The 21500-nt window shown below is 42.9% G+C and overlaps 1 protein-coding gene across 1 annotated transcript; it reads right to left on the minus strand.

Moving 5' to 3' along the window:
* Positions 1-1673: 1673 nt before the first annotated feature.
* On the minus strand, positions 1674-19850 carry PRCP (prolylcarboxypeptidase (angiotensinase C)). The gene is made up of 9 exons (XM_010140935.1): positions 19809-19850; positions 15264-15404; positions 14251-14352; positions 13758-13939; positions 12895-13052; positions 11745-11917; positions 9316-9480; positions 6614-6801; positions 1674-1946 (listed from the first exon to the last, which is right to left on the minus strand). Exons 1-9 carry the CDS (start codon positions 19848-19850, stop codon positions 1742-1744), a joined length of 1356 nt encoding a protein of 451 aa, XP_010139237.1. The 3' UTR covers positions 1674-1741.
* Between the last annotated feature and the right edge of the window lie 1650 nt (positions 19851-21500).

The following is a 21500-nucleotide window of genomic DNA, read 5'->3' on the forward strand; positions in this document are numbered from 1 at the left end:
TAACAGGTTTCAGGCAAGCTCTGCGTAGCTCTTCCTTTTTCCCCTGTGGGTTTTTTCCTCTCATCTTGTTTTCTAAGAGTCTCTTAAGTAACAATCTGGATCAAGAGCATGGTTCAGATTGCGGAGTCTGAACATAAATAATGTGTTTAATGCAAGACGAGGGAATGCTGCAAACTCTGTTGGAAAGAAGATGCACAGGAGTGTTTTAAAAGATAAAGTTTGAGTGTTGGGTGCACTTTGTTCCCAGATGATGGGAGGAGACTGGAAACAGAAAAGGCCACCTGGTGTCTTCGGAAAATACTCAACTATCAGGCATACGATCAAAGCTGAGAAAACTTTTCAACAGAACCGGAATTTTAAGAGTCTGGGGCAAGAAGCCTGCCCGAGTCTTTCTGAAATGGAGTTGTCCTTTAAACTCCAAAGAATCCTTTTCTGAGGAAGGGCTTCAGTGTGAATGAAGCCAAAGCTGGAAAATGAGGGGACTGCCCCAGCCATTTATTAATGTCAAATATGCTGTCTCATGAATCAGGGCAGTTTGTCTGTTTTGGAAGCCTTACAGAAGGCCCAGTGCACCTGGCCTGTTGAGCTCAGCATCAGGCTCCAGGCTGATCCAAGAGCATGGCTGCATTCTGTGTGCTGAATAGTTTGTCTCAAACATTTTTTTTTAAATAGGCTTTTATTAAAGAGCCATCAGCAAACAGATCATGCAGAATTTGAACAATACACAGAAGGGGGGGGAGGGGGGAACCCATACAAGGCACAGCCCCAATTATTTGTCACTTCTTAAGATCTAGACAGCACAAGTGTCACATTTGCTCTTCAAGAGAATAGCTTCGAAAGATTCCTCGTTTGAAAAAGCCAAGTGTTTGTGGGGACACGCACATATACACACAAAATACACCCTGAGTTTTCTTTGGCAAGAATCATCACAGTGGCAGGTATTTCAGGATTAGGACAAGCAGCGAAGGAAGAAATAAAACCCTCATGCAGGTTGTGCACATTCAGACAGTTACCAGCAGAGTGAGTCGGGGCCCAGCCCTGACCATTCAGTACAGCGCAGAACAGAAGAGCCACCCGAGGCGGCTTTGGTTAATAAGCTGCCAGAAAACTAAGGAAGGGAAAAAAAAAAAAAAAAAAAAAAAAAAAAAAAAAAAAAAAAAGATATTTCCTTCTTTTTCAGCATTGATTCCAAAGGGCAAGGGCTGTTTCATTTCCTTACAAATGGCACAGCCTTCCCTACCTTTCCACCAAACATCACAGAAAGGTGTGGTTTCTGTTCCCCCATTATCTCCACGTCCCTGCCATAACAGTTTACACCCACTGAGGACGTCTGAAATTCAATCCCAGTGAAGGCAGCAGGAGTTTCGTTGTCAACAGTGCTGCATTTAATCTACTGTATATACCAGCAGTCAGGCAATCACCCAGCGCAGTGAGGAAGGCATCAAGCCTAGAACAGGAACTCTTTACCACGAAACACAGCATTTGAGAAGAGCAGAAGTGGAAACCAAGCCAGAGCAGGCAGCTCAATGCACACTCTTCAACTAAGGTTTATTATCTGAGAACACTCTCCATCCATCTGCTACCTGCTGCTCTCGTGGGCACAAGCATTGTTAGCACTGTGAGGAAGCACAGGTGAGGAAGCAGGCGTGAAATGTCCAAATGACCACGTGATAAGGCCTGGTCCTACTCCCAGCAAAGCCAGAGGAGGTATAACGGCCACAGTTGTTGCAGCAGTATCACTTCAGTGCTTGTGCATGGCCTCTTCGATCCACTGCTTCATGTAGCAGATTTCCAAGGCACGAGCTTGCTGCACGGATTTGGGGTCCAAAGAGTTGTGGCTGCGTAGGTCCAGGTGATGGGCTCCATCCGGGATCCCAATTGCCACAAGGGAATCAGTGATGTTCTGGGTCACCCCACCTGCAGACCATGGGTCCAGGCCACCGTTGCTGTAGGAAAAAAGACTTCATTGGGGTACATTTGCACAGCAGTCAGCAGTGGGGCTGCAGCTCACATCAACATATCCACACTGACTTTCAATTAGTTTTGCCCGTGCACCAACAGAAACAGACTTCAGCCCTGTCTCAATGTCTTGTGCTCACCCCTCGGCTGAGAGGAGCCTTCTTGACAGAGGTAGAGAGCTATGAGCAGCTTAAGCAAGGTTACACTTCTGTCATTAATTATCTCAGTGTCGCCAGACAACATGAGAGCATCCGGTTCCTCCATGTTGAAGCCAGGACACTCAGATAACTCTGAGATATAACTCTGATAATAACCTATAATAGGGCCACAGCCTCTGGAGATAGATCTGCTGCCACCTGTAACTGTCATAAAAGGTTCACGTTCCCCTGTATGGAGACATGTCCAAATTCCCAAATCACAGCACTCTGCTTTCCTTTCCTCCTTTATGGGTTGCCATAAACCAATAACCAGCTGGACCCTTTAGAGATTAATTTTCAGGAAGTTCTACCTTTTGCTGCCTCAGCTGGGTGCCAACCTGGTTTTGCAAAGAAATGTTTGGATCTTCCCTTAGTCCCCTTATTCCTAATAACGACCACATTACAATAAAGCTTTTATCCCTCAAGAAACTGTCTACAATGACTTTTCCTCTGTGACAGGACAATTCAATGCAATTTTCTCCTCTTCCTCCCTCACCCCAAGTCAATGAAAGGGTTCCTTGCACCGTAGATCTGGCTGCAAGGAATGCCTGGTCCGTGGAGCAGGCCAATGGCTGAACAGGGATGAGAGTTTTGCATCTCCATTCCTAGCTTCGGACTTGACCCATTAATTCCTACTACACCTTATTTTCCTTTACTGCAAGGTTCTTCCCACATGTGATCCATCTTTCTACAAAAAGAAAGCAACATCCACTTACAGAACACCTACAGAACTACGCAAATCCAGATCTGTTTCTCACTTAACACACTGGACACAAAAGGAAACATTAGAGACGGGCTATTGTATGTCAGCGTAAATGTCTAAAAAATTCAAATTCAAGGAATTAAAATTCAAAATTAATCTAAGAAATTTAAACACCCTTGGACGTTAAGAGATATGCAGCTAGAAAAATACCACAGAAAACAATGGAAAGAAATAATTAGTGAAAAAAGAGTTTTGTAGAAATAACTAAGAGTAAAAACCTGATGGGTCTGAACTAATACTTTGTTTCTCCATTGAAAAAAAGGCATTTTGAATCTCTGTAGTTCTTTATATTCAGTGGTTCTAAATATGACTTACGAGAAGGGAAACATTTTGTATCTGCTAAACAAAAAGCACACAGAGCTGAGCTGTAAGCAAAAGCGTTTGATTTAAAAGGTCGCCTGAATCAGCAGAGCACCTTGGCAACAGGGGGATGAGTTGCTGAGAGACCCAAGATGTACATGAACTTGGATCTTTTGGTCCAAGTCATGTGGAAACTAAGCGTGCCATGAAAAAACAACACTGTCTCTGGCTTTTCTGGGAGGTTCTGGCTCTATTCGCTGCAGCTCCTGCCAAACAATGGCACCAGAGACACTGATGCAGTTTGGGAAGTGATACTTGCTGAGAGCAGGGGGGTGGAGAACTCACCACAGGCTTAACAGAGCTACAGAATAAGCTCATTCAGTACCAACTGGAATGGTTATTTCTGTCTTAAAACTAAGCATGCATGTCAGTACTCAGCTGCCTGTCTTACAGGACAGGAGTTTCCCTCATGTAAACAGAGGCAGTTAAAGAAAGAAAAAAAAGTCAGCCATTCCTTTCCAGCGGTAGCCAGGCAAGTAGGGCTTCAGAAAAAAGAAAAAAACCCAACCAAACACTATTGTGAAATATCAGCACACTACTGCTGTCTTCATTTCATCGCATTCCCTTGACAGCATAAATAAGGTCCTCCCTACCCCACAGCAGACAGGTCCCTTTCCTATCATCTCTTCAGAGGCTCCTCAACCCTCCAGCCCTGCCCACAAGGAGAGCTTTTGCAGCACTGTCTGTACATCCTTTTTTAACATGCCTGCTCTCCACAACTGCCAAGTTTCCTTCTATTAATATTTTTCTCTCGCCTTCTTTCTTCAGCCAGACATTATTCTGCCTTCTCTTCTTTCCCTCCATTCCCTTATTTTATGTGAACAACCCCTGCTTCTGCCCATACCTCCAGATCTCTCAAAACAGAGCCTTCCCTCTCTGCCTCTCCGCTGCCAGTGCAGAACTGGATAGGTGGGCGCCCTAACTTAGAAGCCAGGTATGATTCATCCAGATTAAAAAATACCAATTTTCAGACTGTGCACACCAAATTTTGTACTGTCTGATATAACCTAGGCTGAGTTTGACCACCCCAGTGTGTCGATGACAAGACAGTACCAACTGTCACCACAAGCATGAACCGTGTTAAGATGCATTTCCACCTCTGTGCAGCACTTCTACACCAAGTGCACAATGTGTTCCAGTACAAGTATCAGGAGCGGAAATGCTGAAAAAAGGCAAACAGGGCTCTGAAAACCCCAATTTCCTCAAACCACTATTTTACTAAAGGTGGACAGGCAAGTAATATCAGGACAGGCAAGTAATACCTGCCTACACCCTAAACTAATACTTTGTTTTTCCACTGAAAAAAAACCAAGTTATCTTGAATCTATGTAGTTCTTTATTTTTGGTGGTTCTAAATAAGACTTAGGAGAAATGCTTTTTATCTGAAAAAAAAACCAAACCCAAAACCATACAGAGCTCACCAGTAAAGCTGACCAATAAAATAAGCAATATGTAACCCCTCATACACTACATACCTCCAAGAAAGTACCAAAGTGGCACTGGAGGTTCCCACGTTGATACCACACAATGCACACGCCACCATGTGAAACTGCAGAGCGATGTGCTGCTTGCAGGAGGGGGAAGTGGCAACACCAGTGTAAGCACCCTGGCCAAATCCCACTGAGGCAGGAGAAACCCACCCCACGGAGTTCTCTTTAGATGGAATATTCTTCCCTTCCTGCGCTAACCTCTTGTGCGAGCTGCCTGACACTTGAAACGCAGTGCTTTGCCACACAGGGAGCTGCATCCCCTGGTAAACACGGGGATGTTTTTTGTAAAGCACTCTGCAGTGTTCCAGGATAAAAGGCTCTTATAGAAAATGTACAGTGTTGACAATGTGTGTGTTTGAAGAGAAACAAGCCAGCTTGAGAACCAAAGCTTTGTGTGTACAGCACTACTTCTTCATTCATTTGGTTGCTTTCAAGCTTTTCTCATTTCAAGCTCCTTCAGCTGGCATAAATTCCTAAACACTTATTTAGATTTGTTTGCTTGTCTGTCGCTTACAAAGTGGATTTCTACTGTACGGATCTGTGAAGCCTTGGAAATAAGCAACACTGTTTGTTTAACTTAATTTCTGCAATTTTTTTCTTTTTTTTTTTATTAAAAAGTTCTCTAAAAAAGGGTGGAATTTCTCACTGCAGAGCAGATATCCTGCTGGGACAGAAACAGCAGACGCCAACAAGAGGAAAGCCAAACAGACCAACACCAACAGCTGAAATCCGGAGAACAACCCCCAGTTCAAGGGAGGACTTTCTACTTTTAAAATACACACCTATTTACCAAGACTAATTCTGAGTTTTGTTTAAAGAAGTGGCAGGGTTAGGGGGGGTTTTGGTTTTTTGTTGTTGTTGTTGTTGTTTTAAAGCCTTTCACAATTTTAACCAGAGCACAGAGGAATGTATATATACCCAGGAGCTGCCTGCAGTGGGCAGCCAGTACAGCAAGTCAGACCTCCTGAAGCACAGGGCTCAACGGGTTTATTAAACGTCTCCCTACCACGTAACACCCTGATGAACAGCCTGAACTTCGCTGTTCAAAATTTTCTATTACCTCACAGCAGAAGTACACCTACATGAACCTCCCTTTAAAGACAAGAGTTTAAGCTTAAAAATAAGTGAAGGTGAGTAGAAAGCAAGCAGCAGGCACGGGGGTTTGTACTAGACTGAATCATTTCTTCCACTTGGTGTCCCCATACAGAGGTGTTCGAGACACACTTCTGTTGTATTACCGGTATGCCCTGCTGGAATGGAAACATCTCTGTATTTGGACCTTACACAAGTTTGTTAAAACTTGCCTAATTGACACTAAAAGAAAAGGGCAATTGGCAGTAACAGAGAAGCTCCCCAAGGGACTTCCCTCCCTCTTCTGTATCAAAGGGGAAAAGGAATGTCACGCCAGCCCCTCCGCAAGGCCATCACCCAGAGCAACACTTTTAGCGACCGAGATCCTGCGTTATAGCTACAGCTTGTTTAGACTTCCCTTTTATGTGGAAGAGACAGTGCTTTGGCTTCATAAAAGCCAGACGGATTTACCAGCATGGGAAATCTGGACGTTGGCCACAAGATAGGAAGGAACCCACAAGAGAAGAAAATTACATTTGGCAGAATCCCAACCCAGATTCTTCTTTTAGAGTCACACAGGCAGTGACAGAACAGTTGGTTTCTTTGGCCACTGCAGCTTGTCCATTCTACTCTGAAGAGCAACACAAAAGCATGCCCATCATTTATTCAGCTGGAGTGCTGGAGACAGATTCTTTTGCTGCTTAGGGCAGGCTCTCTGCACTGACAAACCAAAGTGGTGGAAGACTCCACTCTAGAAGCTGAAACAAGCTCACCTGAAGACAATGTTGCTGTGTGAACTGATGTTTTTTCCTCCAAACATAGAAAGAATCCAAGAGAGACGAGGTCTCACTCCCCACAGCCTGTAACACTCTTCTGAAAGTGCATCGAAGTCCCATTTCTGAGGCTCGAACATGTCATTGACACCATCTGTGCACATGGGCATCACCATCTCAGTGCAAGCCTGAAAGAAAGAGCAGGGCCAATAGGTATATTCCCGGGATACTGTCCAATAGCTGGTAGAACAGTATTTTAAAAAATAATCTCAAATAGAATTTGATCAGTAATTACCATCAAATTATCAGAGAACTATTTAGGTTGCAGAAGACCCTTAAGATCATTGAGTCCAACCATTAACCTAACACCGCTAAGGCCACCACTAAACCATGTCCCTAAGCACCACATCTACATGTCTTTTAAACACTTCCATGGATGGAGACTCCACCACTGCCCTGGGCAGCCTGTTCCAATGCTTTACAACCCTCTCTGTAAAGAAATTTTTCCTAATATCCAACCTGAATCTCCCCTGGAGCAGCTTGAGGCTGTTTAATCTCATCCTATTGCTTATTACATGGGAGAAGAGACTGAAACCCCCACACCCCCCCTACCTACAACCTCCTTCCAGGTAGTTGTAGAGAGTGACAAGGTCTCCCCTTAGCTTCCTTTTCTCCATGCTAAGTAACCACAGTACCCTCAGCTACTCCTTATAAGACTTGTGCTCTAGACCCTTCTCCATCTTCACTGCCTTTCTCTGGCAACCTCCTTTCAGGTGGTTATGCAGAGTGATAACGTCTCCTCTGAGCCTCCTTTCCTCCAGACTAAACAACCCCAGTTCCCTCAGCCGCTCCTCAAAAGTCTTCCACTCCAGACCCTTCACTAGCTTTGTTGCCACCCTCTGGACACATTCAAGCACTTCAACGTCCTTCTTGATGTGAGGAGCCCAAAACTAGACACAGTTTGAGGTGTGGCTTCACCAGTGTTGAGTGCAGGGAAACAATCACTTCCCTGCTCCTGCTGGTCACACTATTGCTGATACAAGCCAGGATGCTTTGGTCTTCTTGGCTGCCTGGGCACAACTCTGGCTCATGTTCAGTCAGATGTCAACCAACACCCCCAAGTCCTTTTCTGATGGGCAGCTTCCAGCCACTCTTCCCCAAGCCTGTAGCATTGCAGGGGGTTCTTGTGTCCCACCACAACAGCAGGACGCAGCACTTGACCTTGCTGAGGTTGGTCTTGTCACATCAACCCAGCCTGTCCAGAACCCTCTGTAGAGCCTTCCGACCTTCCACCAGATCAATATACCTGCCCAACTTGGTGTCATCTGCAAACTCACTGCAGATGCATTTGATCCAGATCATTTGATAAAGATACTGAGCCCTGGGAACACCACTTGTGACCTGCCACCAGCTGGATTTAACTCCATTCGCCACCACTCTCTGGGCCCTGCCATCCAGCCAGTTTTTCACCTAGCAAAGAGTACGCCCATCCAAGCCAAGAGCAGCCAGTGTCTCCAGGAGAATGCTGTGGGAAACAGTGTCAAAGGCTTTTCTAAAGCCTGGGTAGACAATGTCCACAGCCTTTTCCTGATCTACTAAGCAGGCCATCAGCCTGATCATCTGGTTGTCCTGCACATGCCATGTGACGATCAAGACAATCTGCTCCATAACCTTCCCTATCACTGAGGTCAGAATGAGAGGCCTGTAGTTCCTCCCCCAGATCCTTCTTCCAGCCCTTCTTCTGCATGGGCCAGAACACAGATAACAAACAAGTGTTTTATCTTTCACACAAACTGTTCTCTGACACCTTAGTGATACTGGCTAAAAAAGAAAAAAAAATTATACCCTGGAGTTTACGAATTGGAAAAAACAAGTTATTACCCTGTAAGCACCACAGTCCCCACCATGGCAATTCATCTTACTCAGTCTGCTTCTACTTGCCCTCTCTCCCACGGGCCTTCAGAAGCAAGCAGGGAACACACGGCACAGTGGATGTGTTGTTCTGGTGAGCCCAGCTGCCATATTTTTTGTTACCCATATGGTGTTTCCCCCTTTCTCAGAGAACAACTTAAAATGCTTACACATCTCCTGGGGCTGTCTGGAATAAATACATGAGAGACAGTAGCCCAGAGCAGATGGCCACAACCTGAGCACCAATTCTTAACACCTTGCTTCTGGAAACAGCTGTCCTGCTCCTCTAAAGACAGATTGTATATAACTGTGTGCATAAGCATCATAAATGGAACAGGGGGAGCAGAATGTCCGAGGACCCTTACCATGGAGATCTGTATTTTTGTTACCATTTGATGGGAAAGGTTGGGTCTCAGTGAGCTACAGGATAAGCAGCTTTAGTTGAAGGAAATTAATATCAACATATCTTGACATATTTGCTTGCACAAGGTGAACAGCTGGGATGGAGGGATTAGAAGACCAAGATGATGCTGCTGTGTATCATTTTCTTCAGTACAAAGGAGCTGAAACTCAGCTATTAGTTAGATAACAAATACACAAGCTAAACCTCCTGGGAAAGCTGCTTCTCTTTTGTGCCTTGTCTTCCCCACTACAATCACACTTTTATTTGTCATCAGTACAACAATTACATCTGGTGCAATATATCAACAGTTAAATGACTTGACAATTCTCATCAGCTCCAGCCCAAAAAACCTCATTGAGTCACAATTTAGGAGGGATAGAGTGCATACCTGATAGGACCAGCCCAGCTGGCCCAGATTTTTTGTTGCAGTCTCAGATATGTCTAAGCACGAGGCTTCTCCTGAATAATTGTAGTATACATTTACTCCCTGAAAAACATTCTGCAGCAACAACTTGTCAGAGAGACTGGGATCTTTCAAGAACTTGCAGACTTCCTGCAACAAAGAGAGAAGGGAGGGTTGTCTAAATCTGCAAGAAAAAAAGATTAATCTCATGGTATCTGATGGGATATCACTTTCTTTTTCAAGTACAGTCAGACCACTTCCAGAAAGCATCTTCCTACGCATTGATACACCCTGCACATTATCAAAAAATCAGTATTCCACCTGCATAGTGTGTGCTACTATGAGAAACTTGAAACTACATTTCCTGATTAAAACTTTAAAAGCAAAGCAATCTTAGTATTTCATTCACCAACCTTTTAAATCCATTTTCTGTTCTTTAAAATAGATAAGACTTAATAAAGAGTAATCAGCTCCTCTGTAGTGAAAGGTAACACATGCAAATATATAACAAAGAAGCTCCAGGTATAGATTTGGGTTCCCTGCAGTTTGCTGTAGTACAAATTGACACATCAATGTAAGGAAAGTTCTAATATTTTTAACTCCTTTTATACTGCAGCACTGCAAAACTCTTACTTCTTCATGTTTGAAAAATATGAGGTGGTAGAACAAGGCACTGTTTTGCTGGTGAAAAAATTAAGATCAATCTCAGGTAGAGTTTAATTCAAAATCTTGACCAAGGACACAAGTAGTGGGAAAAAAAAAACCCACAAAACAAACAGAAAACACAAAAGCTACTGCCCCAGAAAGCTTTTTCATCTTAAAACACTTTTTTTAAAGCAACAATATTCTTTTTGGCAAGGCTTTCTCTTACCCCCCTAACTTCCCATGGAGTTAGGACTAATACGAGAACAGTGAAGGGTAAGAGCTGTGAATGAGCTCCCAGCCCATCGGAAGAATGCAAAATCACTCTCTGCAGGGAGCAAAGGATGCACTGCAACTCCAGCACTGTTCAAGTACAGGGGCACAGTCACATGAGGACAACTCCCGTGGCCAGTGCAACTGTGCATCTTCCAAGAAGTGCACTTCGTATCCTTCCCTCCCCTCTCTTTTTCCCTCATTTTCATAGTGGAGGCTAGGAAACTGATCCCTCCCCTGCTCCCGACACACAACGTCAGAGCACAGCTTCCACTTTTTGCCATTCTAAGAAAGTTTTATGGTTTGCCTAGCTCTGCCAACAGTTCTTAACATAGCATTTAAAGGCTTGGAAAGCTTACTAGTTCATACAAATACACACTGCAGACAGACCGCAGAACAGAGGGCTGCAGACAACCCTGTGCCTGAAGCTCAGACTGCATGGCAGGGACAAGAGATAGATATTTCTGAGAACAGGTTAAGCAACATACATAAACATCCAGCTACACAAACACTCCCACTCCCTCTCCTTTCTAACCCTTAGAGTCCGACTAGAGCTTCTAAAAAAGGATCTGAACAGCTTAAATAACTCAGATTTCATACATTAGCACTGACCAGACAAGCTGCAGCCTTTTCTACCTTAGGTTTTGTTAAGGGTCAGTAAGACAGCTAGCATGGACAGCGGTGAAGGTGAGCACATTTCTTAGGTTGTATCAGATAGATAAGAAAGCAAAAGTAATTTTCAAGGTGTTCATACTGCCCTTTGCAGACAGCCACACAGGACACATTAATGCCTTATGAATATTTTATCTACCTTATCTGCCATATACGGTGACCCAAACCCATGCACGGAAATTCACCCAGGGTGTTAAAGGAACAAAAACACTCCAAGAAAACAGAAATCTTGGAGAAAGCACTGCAGATAAACAGAACGGCACTTGTGAAGGTTTCCGAGTGTGAAAAGTGGTTCTGCTTTGAGAATTCCCTGCAAGGAATACATTTGCGGGGATCCACACGTCCTCTCTCACTAGCTCTCCCACATCAAAAAAAGAGATAGGCTGAAAACTTGCTCTTTCGTTGCAAGCTCTGCCAGCTCAGTCTGGCATCGGACACTAATTACACATGCTTTTTGTGCAGCCTTTCATAGAATCACAGAATGCTCTGGGCTGGAAGGGACCTTCAAAGGTCATCTAGTACAACCCCCTGCAGTGAGCAGGGACAGCATTTCCACTTCTCAAGAACAACTCTGCAGGACAGCTGAGTTTTTTCAGTCATCCCCGGAACTCTTCTTCTTCTGGGCTCCTGATGCAACCTATTAGCCCTACAAGTGACAGTCAACAAAACAGTTGATGCACAAGAAGATATTGCCCTGGTTCTCTTTTTTTCGGCCATGTTGATTCTACAGAGCCAAAAATAAAGGAAAAGGTGGAGGCTAGGAGAGGAGAGAACTTGTTAAACCAAATGGTCAATTCTACAAGATTTTACAATTGATTCTCAATTACCTGTATAGGCCAGGCTGGCAGAGGCTGCAAGAAATCAGCTTTATAGGGATAGTTCACCATAGCCAAGTTTATCCATGTTTCACTCAACCAGGATTTCAACATAGCAGCATCCTGAAGATTTTTTAATGGGCTGCACAAATGAAATGTGCTGGAAAGCCACTGTAAACCTGCACCTTTAATAAAAAATAAAATAGTATTTAATGTATTGTGCCATTAACACACAGGTCAGTTGTGCTGCTGATTAAAAAAAAATCACTTAGCATAACTAATCTGGTGCAATTGTTCCACATATATACAATCACAGAGGTGCTAACTGAAATCTGATCTAAGCAATGGGAAATACAATCTGCATACTTCAGCATACGGGTATGTCACAGCTAAGACAACATCTAAAAAAATTAAAGACAGATTTACAAGACATTTGGCATTTTTTTGCATAGGACACACTTCTTCCAGTGAAGGAAAATCTTCAAACCAGCTAGCTCATAGTGCAAAGGCTACTAATAGAACTCTTGAGACTCTCCTGGCCTTGCCTTTTGGTATTTTATCTGGTCTAGAACTCATCCAACTCAGCTTCCTTGGTTTTAGTTAGCTAACTCATTATACCAGGCTTTCTCTTTAGGATACTGAATGAGGTAGCAAGGTTTTTTTTTTTAACTGAATTCCTTTGCAGCATAGTGACCTCATCTGATACAGAATCATAGAATTGATTAGGTTGGATAAGACCCTTAAGATCATCAAATCCAATGGAATCCCTAGCATTGAATCCATAAGGGTTGCAGTGATTTTCTAGATCTGAGTGGCTCAGTATTCAAACTATTTCTTTTAGAGTAACGACTAGATAGTCACGTTGTCAGGAAGGAATACAGCCCTTGAGGTGCTGATCTGGGATCACCTCCTGTCTGACCTCAGGGATATTTGGATCCGGATTCACATCAGGCCTGAACAAAATTTGAGATCCAACAAAACAGAAATTTAAAAAAAAACAATGCGAAGATCATCTGGCAGTTTTCAGTACTTAGAGTATCATTTCATAAAACCCAATATATATACACAGGGGAAAGCCATAACACAAGTTTGCTGATTTTATGGAATCATAACACAATCCTGAACATTACGACCCTTTGAAAGAGTATTGTTGAGGTCTTACCTGTTGCAGAAAGGTGGTTAATGGCCTTCCAGGAATTCCGGATGCTTTCTGAGCAGCCTGTCCCACTGTTTTTGAAATCTTTGGTCACTACAGTGAAAAAAGCGCCACATGGAACCAAATCACCAAACTGCCAGATTGGAGCAGAGGCCGCCAGAGCTCTGCAAAGGGACAGAAAAAGATCCTGAACCCCTGTAAAGTGAAATTCCATCCTCTGGTCAATACTCTCCCCACAGCCACTACCTAAGTAGCATCTATAATTCAGTTTGGACACTGAGCCCTGGGTGAACTAACCATAATGTTGCAAAACTGTTCCGCAGGTCTGCAGGCAAAGGCTGTCGAAGGTTGTAAGACCTGGACACTAGTGCAAAGATATCAGTATATACATAAAGTAGAAAATCTTGCTTACTGTGTTATTTTACATTGTCATCTAGCAACTAGGCAGACTCAACCGAAGGGAGCCCCTGCCCACAAAGATCCACCCTCTAGCAGACAAAAGTAGGGGAATTACTGTTGTTTCGGAGAAGGAAACTAAGGCATTGAAGAGAATGAACACCAGCCCCAAATCACCAAGAAGTCTGGTGATCCTAAAAAAATGTAGGTGCAAAGTCATTGTTCATAGTAATTGTTTTTACAAAATAAACAGATAGCTCTGATATTACACACCATCCAGGACCTGCCGACCTACAGCTGTCTTTATTAGGCAAACAGAGCCTTTTCCCAAATTCAAGGTAATTTAATTCCTCCTCCCAACACTGAAGAATTCAAGCCAGTTTGAACTATGGTACTTCTCCCAGGGCTGTAATATTTATAGTACAGAAGTAACAACTGCCTGCCTCATGTTGGAGCAGGATGAGTACACTCACCCAACAACCACATGGGGGTACTTCATCCTGAACCAGGCTGCAAGCATTCCTCCGTAAGATCCTCCTATAGCTATGACAGGACTGTAACGGGCTCCTGCAATGCTCGTCTTTAAGTACTCAACCAGTACTGCGAAGTCTGCCAGAGCTTGTTCTGATGTTAGGTAATTCAGATGCTTGGAATCCTGAGATGAAGAAAGCGGGTTATAGCCAGCACATGAGTGATTTCCAGCAGCAGTCTTTCTATTCCCCACAACACTCAAAGTTCTAAATCCATGCCTGATAACAAATGAAATATTCTTTGCTGGTGTCCCTTCAAGTGCTAGAAAAATCTCAGATTTTTTTTTTAATCCTAGAATTGATTGTTACAAAGATAGGAGAGTTGTGTGCTTCCACCATGTTTAAATCTTACTCTAACTGTCATTACATTGGCAAGAATTACAATAGGCAGAATTATTTTTGTATAGAACACATTTAAGGAAGACAAAACACTTACACTGAAAGACTCATTCCCAAAGGGCAAAGATTCTCCATAGTATCTATGTTCAGCAAATACTAACATGGCATTAAGTTCTTCAGCCACATCCCACATAAAACCCTGGTTGGAGGAAAACAGACATTTAAATAAGTTTTCAAGGTCTCTACTTTCAGACTATTGTATTCCAACTCTTATTATCTGATCAGGAAGATATTGCTACCAAAATACAACTAGAAAGACAGAGTGCAATGCAGTTTTAAAATTATCACTGAAGTAAGACAGCACAGATACCCAGAGACAGAGAGACGTACAGTGGAAATATGTATACTTTAATGCTACAAAACATTAACCAGTATTGTTTTGTGAGTACACGCAGACAGGCAAGGACAACTTGTTATTAGTTGTTGACAGCAGCTTGTTACCACCAGTTATGGAAACAAGCAGAAAGAGATCGTCCACTGACAGAACAAAGCATGTACATAGTCCTTGATTGCTTTCAGCTCAGCACGTCACATCCTGTTGTGTTACCAGACTTTGTATTGAAGTAGCTGAAAAATACCCACACACTCCATTCTGCATTTGTATTGGTCAGGGAAGTAAATTCTTCCACAGATCTTGTCAGAAAACAAGAATAATCTATCTTTGATTTTTCTTACAGGCAAAAAACCCCCAAACCTCCAACTGTACTTGGGGAATCTAAAGGATTAGGACAGGTGTAATTGGGTCCAAAATTTTGCATTCTTAGCTTGAGACACCTTACAGTGTTTCCTCTAGAAATTCTCTTCACTACTCCAGGAGTTAATACAAGTCCATCTCTTTGATTTCTATGGGCTTTGAATATGCCCCCGAGCCCACTAAAAATTTTTCTGTGCTTTTGTTCAGCTTCCTCTTCCTCCTGTAACAATCATAATAACCATTACAAACTCGTCTTTAAACAATATTCTGACACTGTCTCCCTGTTCCTCCTTTTTTTTTCAGTACACCATTACTGGAAAGAAGAACTGTAATTCAAGAACCTGCTTGCCACAGACCGTATTGTTGCAGAACCACGTGATGTCTCCTTCGTTGCCCGTATAAAATAGTATTGGTCCATTGTCTTTCTTCCAGTGCTGATCTGCTACTAGATACCGCTGCTGGAACGTACGATTTTCATCAAACCCAAAGTGATCAATCTGTAAGAACAAGAAACAGCATGTTCAGAAAGCTAAAATTGATCCTGAGTCTGCTGAAATGTTGACAGTTGCTTTGCAGATGAAAATAATAAAAGAGCAAAAAGGTTTTACTAAGATAAAAGAAGTGACATTAAATTAATTCATATTCCCAACACATCAAAATTCTTCTGCTTTACAAAAGAAACCAGCCAAAATTACAGGAGAAATGTTATTTTCAAAATGTTATTTTCAGCTATAAAAAAAAAAAATCCATGCCCTTTTTGTACTACCGTACTTAACATGAGATATTCTAAATATATTTAGGAAATCAGACAAATCTGCTGGGGGTCACAAGGCACCTGATGTAATAACACTATACCAACAAGTACAAAGAGTCATTGTCCTGCAGTGCTGTAAGTCTATAAAAAAATAAAAACAAAAAAACCCAACCAAAGCACAACACTACCCCAGAGGAGCTATGGTGCCTAATTACCATGTCTTCACAACCCATCACTACTGTTACACATCAGCTGATGTCCTGTAGCTCCTAATTTTGGTTCCCCTCAGCACAAGCATCATCTTTCCCTGTCCCAGCTTCTCTCTGGCGGTAACAGCCTGACACCTGCTGGCCGGAACATCTCTGCTCACCCAGTTGCCTTCTCAGATGAACCAACCTTTCACATCTCCTGTGTTGACAGCATCTGCAAGTTAAAAAGCAGCAAACCAGACACAGATCCAAGTGCTCGCTGCTGCCGCAGTGACCTAACTGCTGGGCAGGTTCCTCCAGGCAGCTCAGGACAGCCTAACGCTTGACCTGCAGGATCCAACTGCTCCACAGCATGCACTTACATCTGCTTTAGGTCAAACAGAGCACAGGAACTTATTTGAGATAGACAATCTGCTGCAGAGTGTCTTCCAAACTCTCTCAAAGCTCGCTCACTCTGGTCTGAGGTGAAGACAGTTGTGCACAGCTCCCTGCTAGAACAGCAGCAGCAGCTGAGGGTCTGTGCATGGTCTTGACAGACCTAAGAGACAAGGTCTTCACCCTGAGTAAGTCAACTTCATCGACTGCCTCCAGCCCAAAAAAACCCTAATTTATGTATGTTCTACAGTTTTGCTCAGCAGGACCATTTACTACTTATGAGTATGTGGTGATGTTATCGTGAGGTGTTTAAGGATAATTTCACTGAACTCAAGTGCTGACAACTTATGCTGGGCTTATTTTCATCTATTAATGATTAGTTTTAGTTTCACCTTCTACATCAAGCATAATCAAAAGCTATTAGATGCAGAATGGCAGAATAAGGTCAGGAACTGAAAAGGTCTTTGGTCATAAATGCTGGGACAACTCATCATCATGGCTTGGCTTCGCGGACAAAGATTTGGGACTGGGACAACTAACGAGAAGCAAAGGCACATGTAATAAAGGTCATGGTATATAACACTATTAGAAGGTCCCACTAATACATCTTTTGTTCCAGATCTGTTTGTAAAGGGGAGAAGTATCTTTTTCCACTTAACCTTCCTGGTTAGGCTGCTAGGCACACAGGAAAAAATAGGCTCGTGTCCTGTCTGCCTTTTATGGAATCATCTAAAATTAAACATTTAGCTTTAAAACCTGATTCTGCATCCTTCCTGCCTGAATCCAGTGGCAATTACGAGACTACACCACAAAACTTATTCAGCTTTCCTGAACTACAAAGCTATGTACCAAAACCTTCTCAGTTCAGGCAGTTTAGCGTGCAACAGGCAAAAAACATATGTGGGGGGGATTGGTGGTGAGGGGGGAAGCATCCTTTTGGCACCGGGCTGAGGATATTCAATAGGATATTGTGCAGAACAGATTAAAAAGCCCATCTTACTGTTTCTATTCCACAGGAGCTGGAAAATTAGGAGAGCAATATTGCAATATGAATATTTTCCCAAACAACAGATAATTTTCTTTACAGAGATGTTTTACTATGGTTCCCTTGTGATGTTATCTGTCAGTCTACTCCCACAAAACAAATCTCAGAACCCCAATGCCTCTCAATACCAAGAAGGAGAAAAAGCACAGGAGTTTAAGTCTTCCTTTGCCTGTTCTAGTAACCACATTGATCAAAGTGTCATGATTCTTCATCTTGACTCTGAGCCACGCTGCAGGCTCACTCACTGCCATCAGTCACGTTCTTCTTTTCCATTCCCATTCCTTCCCCAATCTGTAAAATTTTTATACCCTCACAGCAGCTAAACTGCCTCTGTTCATCATATTCATTACACAACAAATCGCAGACATGTGTAAGATCCCAGGCAGTACAGACACAAGTCACACTTCTCCAGAAAAAAATAAAATCACAAGCACCAATTACTCCACTGAAGAGCAGGAACCCCTTTACTGCTAGGTGATGGGGTTTCATACCTTGTAGTAACTTGTCTTTGCAAGGGTAAGACATGTAACATGACTAAAAAAACCCCTCGTGTTTGGAAAGCAGACAGAGAGATGTCACAAATGTTGGTTATTGCCAAGAATTCAAAGACATGCGGAATCCAGAACATCAGAACACAGTTTGGAGGTGTCCCAAGGAGTGTGTCCTCACAAGAGGAAAAAGTGCTTGAATATGTACTAAGTCAGAGGGAAGAAACACAAGAATCAGTATAAAATTGTGAAGTGAAAGCTTCGGACTTAAACAGAAAGCTGTAGTTCAAGAACAGCAGATGGAGCTGTCGTGTAGCCAAACTGCACCACAGGTACATGCAGGGCTCTGCATATCCATGGTTCTCACTCAAGTGCTTTATTTCACCATCCTTTACAGAACAGCTATGCAAACAAGCAGTAAACCCCACAAACTGTGTGAAGGACACTTTGCAACTCAAATCATCCAGATGTTTTTTTAGCTTTTTTTCTTACGTCAGATTTCCTTAAAAAGTGAACCCTAAAATTTCTTTTCCACGCTTACGCAAAAGGAGTAAGACAAAATAACCTGTTGGAGAGAGTCTTGAGGAGACCACAGAAATTATCAGGAGCACGGGCTGAGCGAGCTGGGGTTGTTCAGCCTGGAGAAGAGAAGGCTCTGGGGAGACCTTATTGCTGCCTTCCAGTGCTTAAAGGGGGCTTATAAGAAAGGTAGGCACAATCTTCTTGGCAAGGCCTGTTGCAACAGGACAAGGGGTGATGATTTTAGACTAAAAGAGTGGAGACTTAGATAAAGAAGAAATCTTTTACGCTGAGGGTGGTGAAACACTGGCACAGGTTGCCCAGAGAGGTGGTTGATGCCCCATCCCTGAAAATATTCAAGGTCAAGTTGGATGGGGCTCTGAGCCCTCTGGGCCTCTGAGCAACCTGCTCTAGTTGAAGATGTCCCTGCTCACTGCAGGGGGTTTGACTAGCTGACCTTTGAAGGTCCCCTCCAACCCAAACTATTCTGTGATTCTATGAAAAGCAATGACCAGACAAGCAGAATAGATCACAAGAACAAAAGAAAAAAGCACTGTAGTGCTTACAATACCTTAACTGTTGGTTCAAAGTAACAACAGTAAAGGTATACTAAGATATAGGAGGTTTTTCTAATTACAATTTCCATAATTACAATTACTGCCAGGATGTCAGAAATACAAGGTCCTGAGCAACCTAATACAACTTCGAAATTGGCCCTGGTTTGAGTGAGAGATTGGACCAGACGAACGCAGAGTTCCCTTCCAAAACTAAAGTGTTGCAGGATTAATCCAAACCAGTTACACAGCCTAAATTTTTAAGCTTCTGTAAACAGAACTACGTAGCAAGTTTGGTTAGAAATAAGAACACAGTCATCAGCAGCAATGTTTCACAAGTTGAAGTATGATGTACATAAAACACTAACACAGAAACAGTCATTCTGGTACTACTAAAAGGAAAGATAAAATAGAATAAGGAATACTGAAAATAATAAGTTATGAATAAGTTTGAGGGAAAATATTGTCAGCTCAGTTGGGCAGGATGTGGATACTTTGGAGACTTACAGCTGTCAGGCAAAGAAAGCAAGTATTTCAGTTCCATGCACAAAAATCACGAACCTTGTTTGATTAAAAAAGGAATCACTTTCTATTTTCCTGCGCATCTTTGAGTCCAAAGACCCACACAGCATTTGGGGAAAATACAAACATACACAGGACAGATTGCTGAAGAGGCAGCCAGCGCCAACAGCAGACGGCAGCCACCTCCCAAAGCACGGCTGCTGCGAACTGCACTCTGGGTTGATGAAAAACAGCAGTAGGCAGGACGAGCTGGTGTGTCCAAGAGGCTGATGAGAGCTCCAGCCTGAAGGCTCAGGTCAGCAGCTTTGATCCTTTAGCTCAGAGAAACTTTCCACAGCGAAGTGCAGCTGAGTGGCACAGGACAAGGAGCCTTCTCCAGACTGGTCCACTGAACGAACCCACATTGGAAGGAAGGGCCAAACCCCATCTTGCTGCCTTCTGCTTGAAGTACACAGCACATGTCTTTGATGTGCACATGTGTTGTGGGCTTTTGCTGAGCTCTCAAAGATGACTTATCTCAGGGTCAGGTTTTTAATGTGCTTCTTTGTGGTTTTGGAAGTCCATTTAGAAGAAAACAAGCCACTCTGCCACACATCCCCCCCAGGGAGCAGACAAAAAAAGGCACAACAGATGTTAGTTATTTTACAGATGTTTGTCTGCTTAATATACTCCTGGACAAAGACAAAACAGGACACGTGAGCTAAACCCCCACTTCCTTCTCAGCAGCACCTTAAGGTCATTAGCGATTACAGAGACAGGACAGCAAACCTGAGTCTTCAACAAAAAACCCTGTAATTTACAGGGTAGCTTCTAATGAGAAGCATTTAGTATCATCTGAGGCAGCAAATCAGCACCTTGTGGTTTCATGCCTTTGAGTTTCTGGCAAGATTGTGAGCGTCTGGAAGCCTTTCTGTCATGCCTTGAATTTCAGTCCTCAAGCAAGAGTTTCATTTTCACAAACTTGAATATTCCATATGAAATCAAGTCAGTTGTTTTACTGGTGAGAAGCCAGGGGATTTTAGGAGTCATGCTCCACACGTTCATGGAGTTGTTTAGAGTGCTCATCCTGTCTGAATTATTTCCTGAGGACAGCAAGATACAGGACAGTCTGAGGATATCCTCCTGCATGAACAACAGTGTGGGCACTGGCCTCTTTGGGATTTCACTGATGTGTTTCTATTCCTGGTTTTACCCCTGACAGGCTGTGGGACTCCAGCCCAGGTACCTGACCCTGTTAGTTTTGTTTCCTCTTATGATCTTTGCTTCCTCCATTTAATTGGCAAGTTCATGAGGGCAGGGACTGCCTCATCACCTTTGTACAGCATCATATTCAAGGGGGGACCAAATTTTGTTACAGGTACTACTACATATAATTAAATATTCAAGCTCATAAAAACCATTGCAGCAGTAGAGTACCATCTGAAAAACACAAACTCACACACTATTTATGTCTTCATAGCACAGGAGACATAGAACCAGAAACTAAAGCTAAATAAAATCCCTCCTATTTGTTTCCTCCAATTGCACATTTGTGTGTATCATACCCTGGCCAGGACTGAGGCTTCCTCTCACCAGCAGCTGGTTGGATCCTCTCATTTAGTGCAGAAGAAAAGGAAGAAAAAAGACAAGAAAATCAATGTTAGCTTTGTTTTATCTTCTCCATTTTAAATGCAAGGAATAAGGTGCTTCCTTGCTCTCTAGGCTGATACTTCTGTGAGGGACAGCAGAAACTGAAGATTAGCACCAGTCTGCTGAAATGTATAATCATCCGATGGTCTGTGGAAGGGCAGGGAGATGTGAACTGCACCTTTGTGCGTCAGGCTGTGTTAACCCACTAATTTGAAAGTCCTACGTACAAATAATATAAGAAAATTGGAAGAGATGGACTCTGCTTTTGTAATCTTCCACACTCCCCATAATTCAGAGATTTTATTAACTAGATTTAATTTTATTTTATTAATCTGTCACATTTAACAAAACAGATAACGACACACATGTGTTTTGCCTGCTAATTGATTCCAACTTCTCTTGTACTAGCGATGACAGTCAGAGCAACTGTTACCAATTTTTCCTTGGCTGGAATTAGTTTTAAGCCAAACATGCTCCCCCCAAAACAAATGCAGACTT

The sequence above is a fragment of the Buceros rhinoceros genome, unplaced genomic scaffold, assembly GCF_000710305.1.
Source record: "Buceros rhinoceros silvestris isolate BGI_N320 unplaced genomic scaffold, ASM71030v1 scaffold2858, whole genome shotgun sequence".
Lineage (NCBI taxonomy): Eukaryota > Metazoa > Chordata > Aves > Bucerotiformes > Bucerotidae > Buceros > Buceros rhinoceros.

Excerpts from the sequence above, each read along its gene's own strand:
- PRCP (XM_010140935.1), bottom strand. The coding sequence starts at position 19,850 with ATGTGCACATCAAAGACATGTGCTGTGTACTTCAAGCAGAAG. Across the intron at positions 11,918-12,894 it reads TAACCACCTTTCTGCAACAG|GTGCAGGTTTACAGTGGCTT; the intron begins GTAAGACCTCAA and ends TTTTTATTAAAG. Across the intron at positions 6,802-9,315 it reads AGCTGGGCTGGTCCTATCAG|GCTTGCACTGAGATGGTGAT; the intron begins GTATGCACTCTA and ends TCTTTCTTTCAG.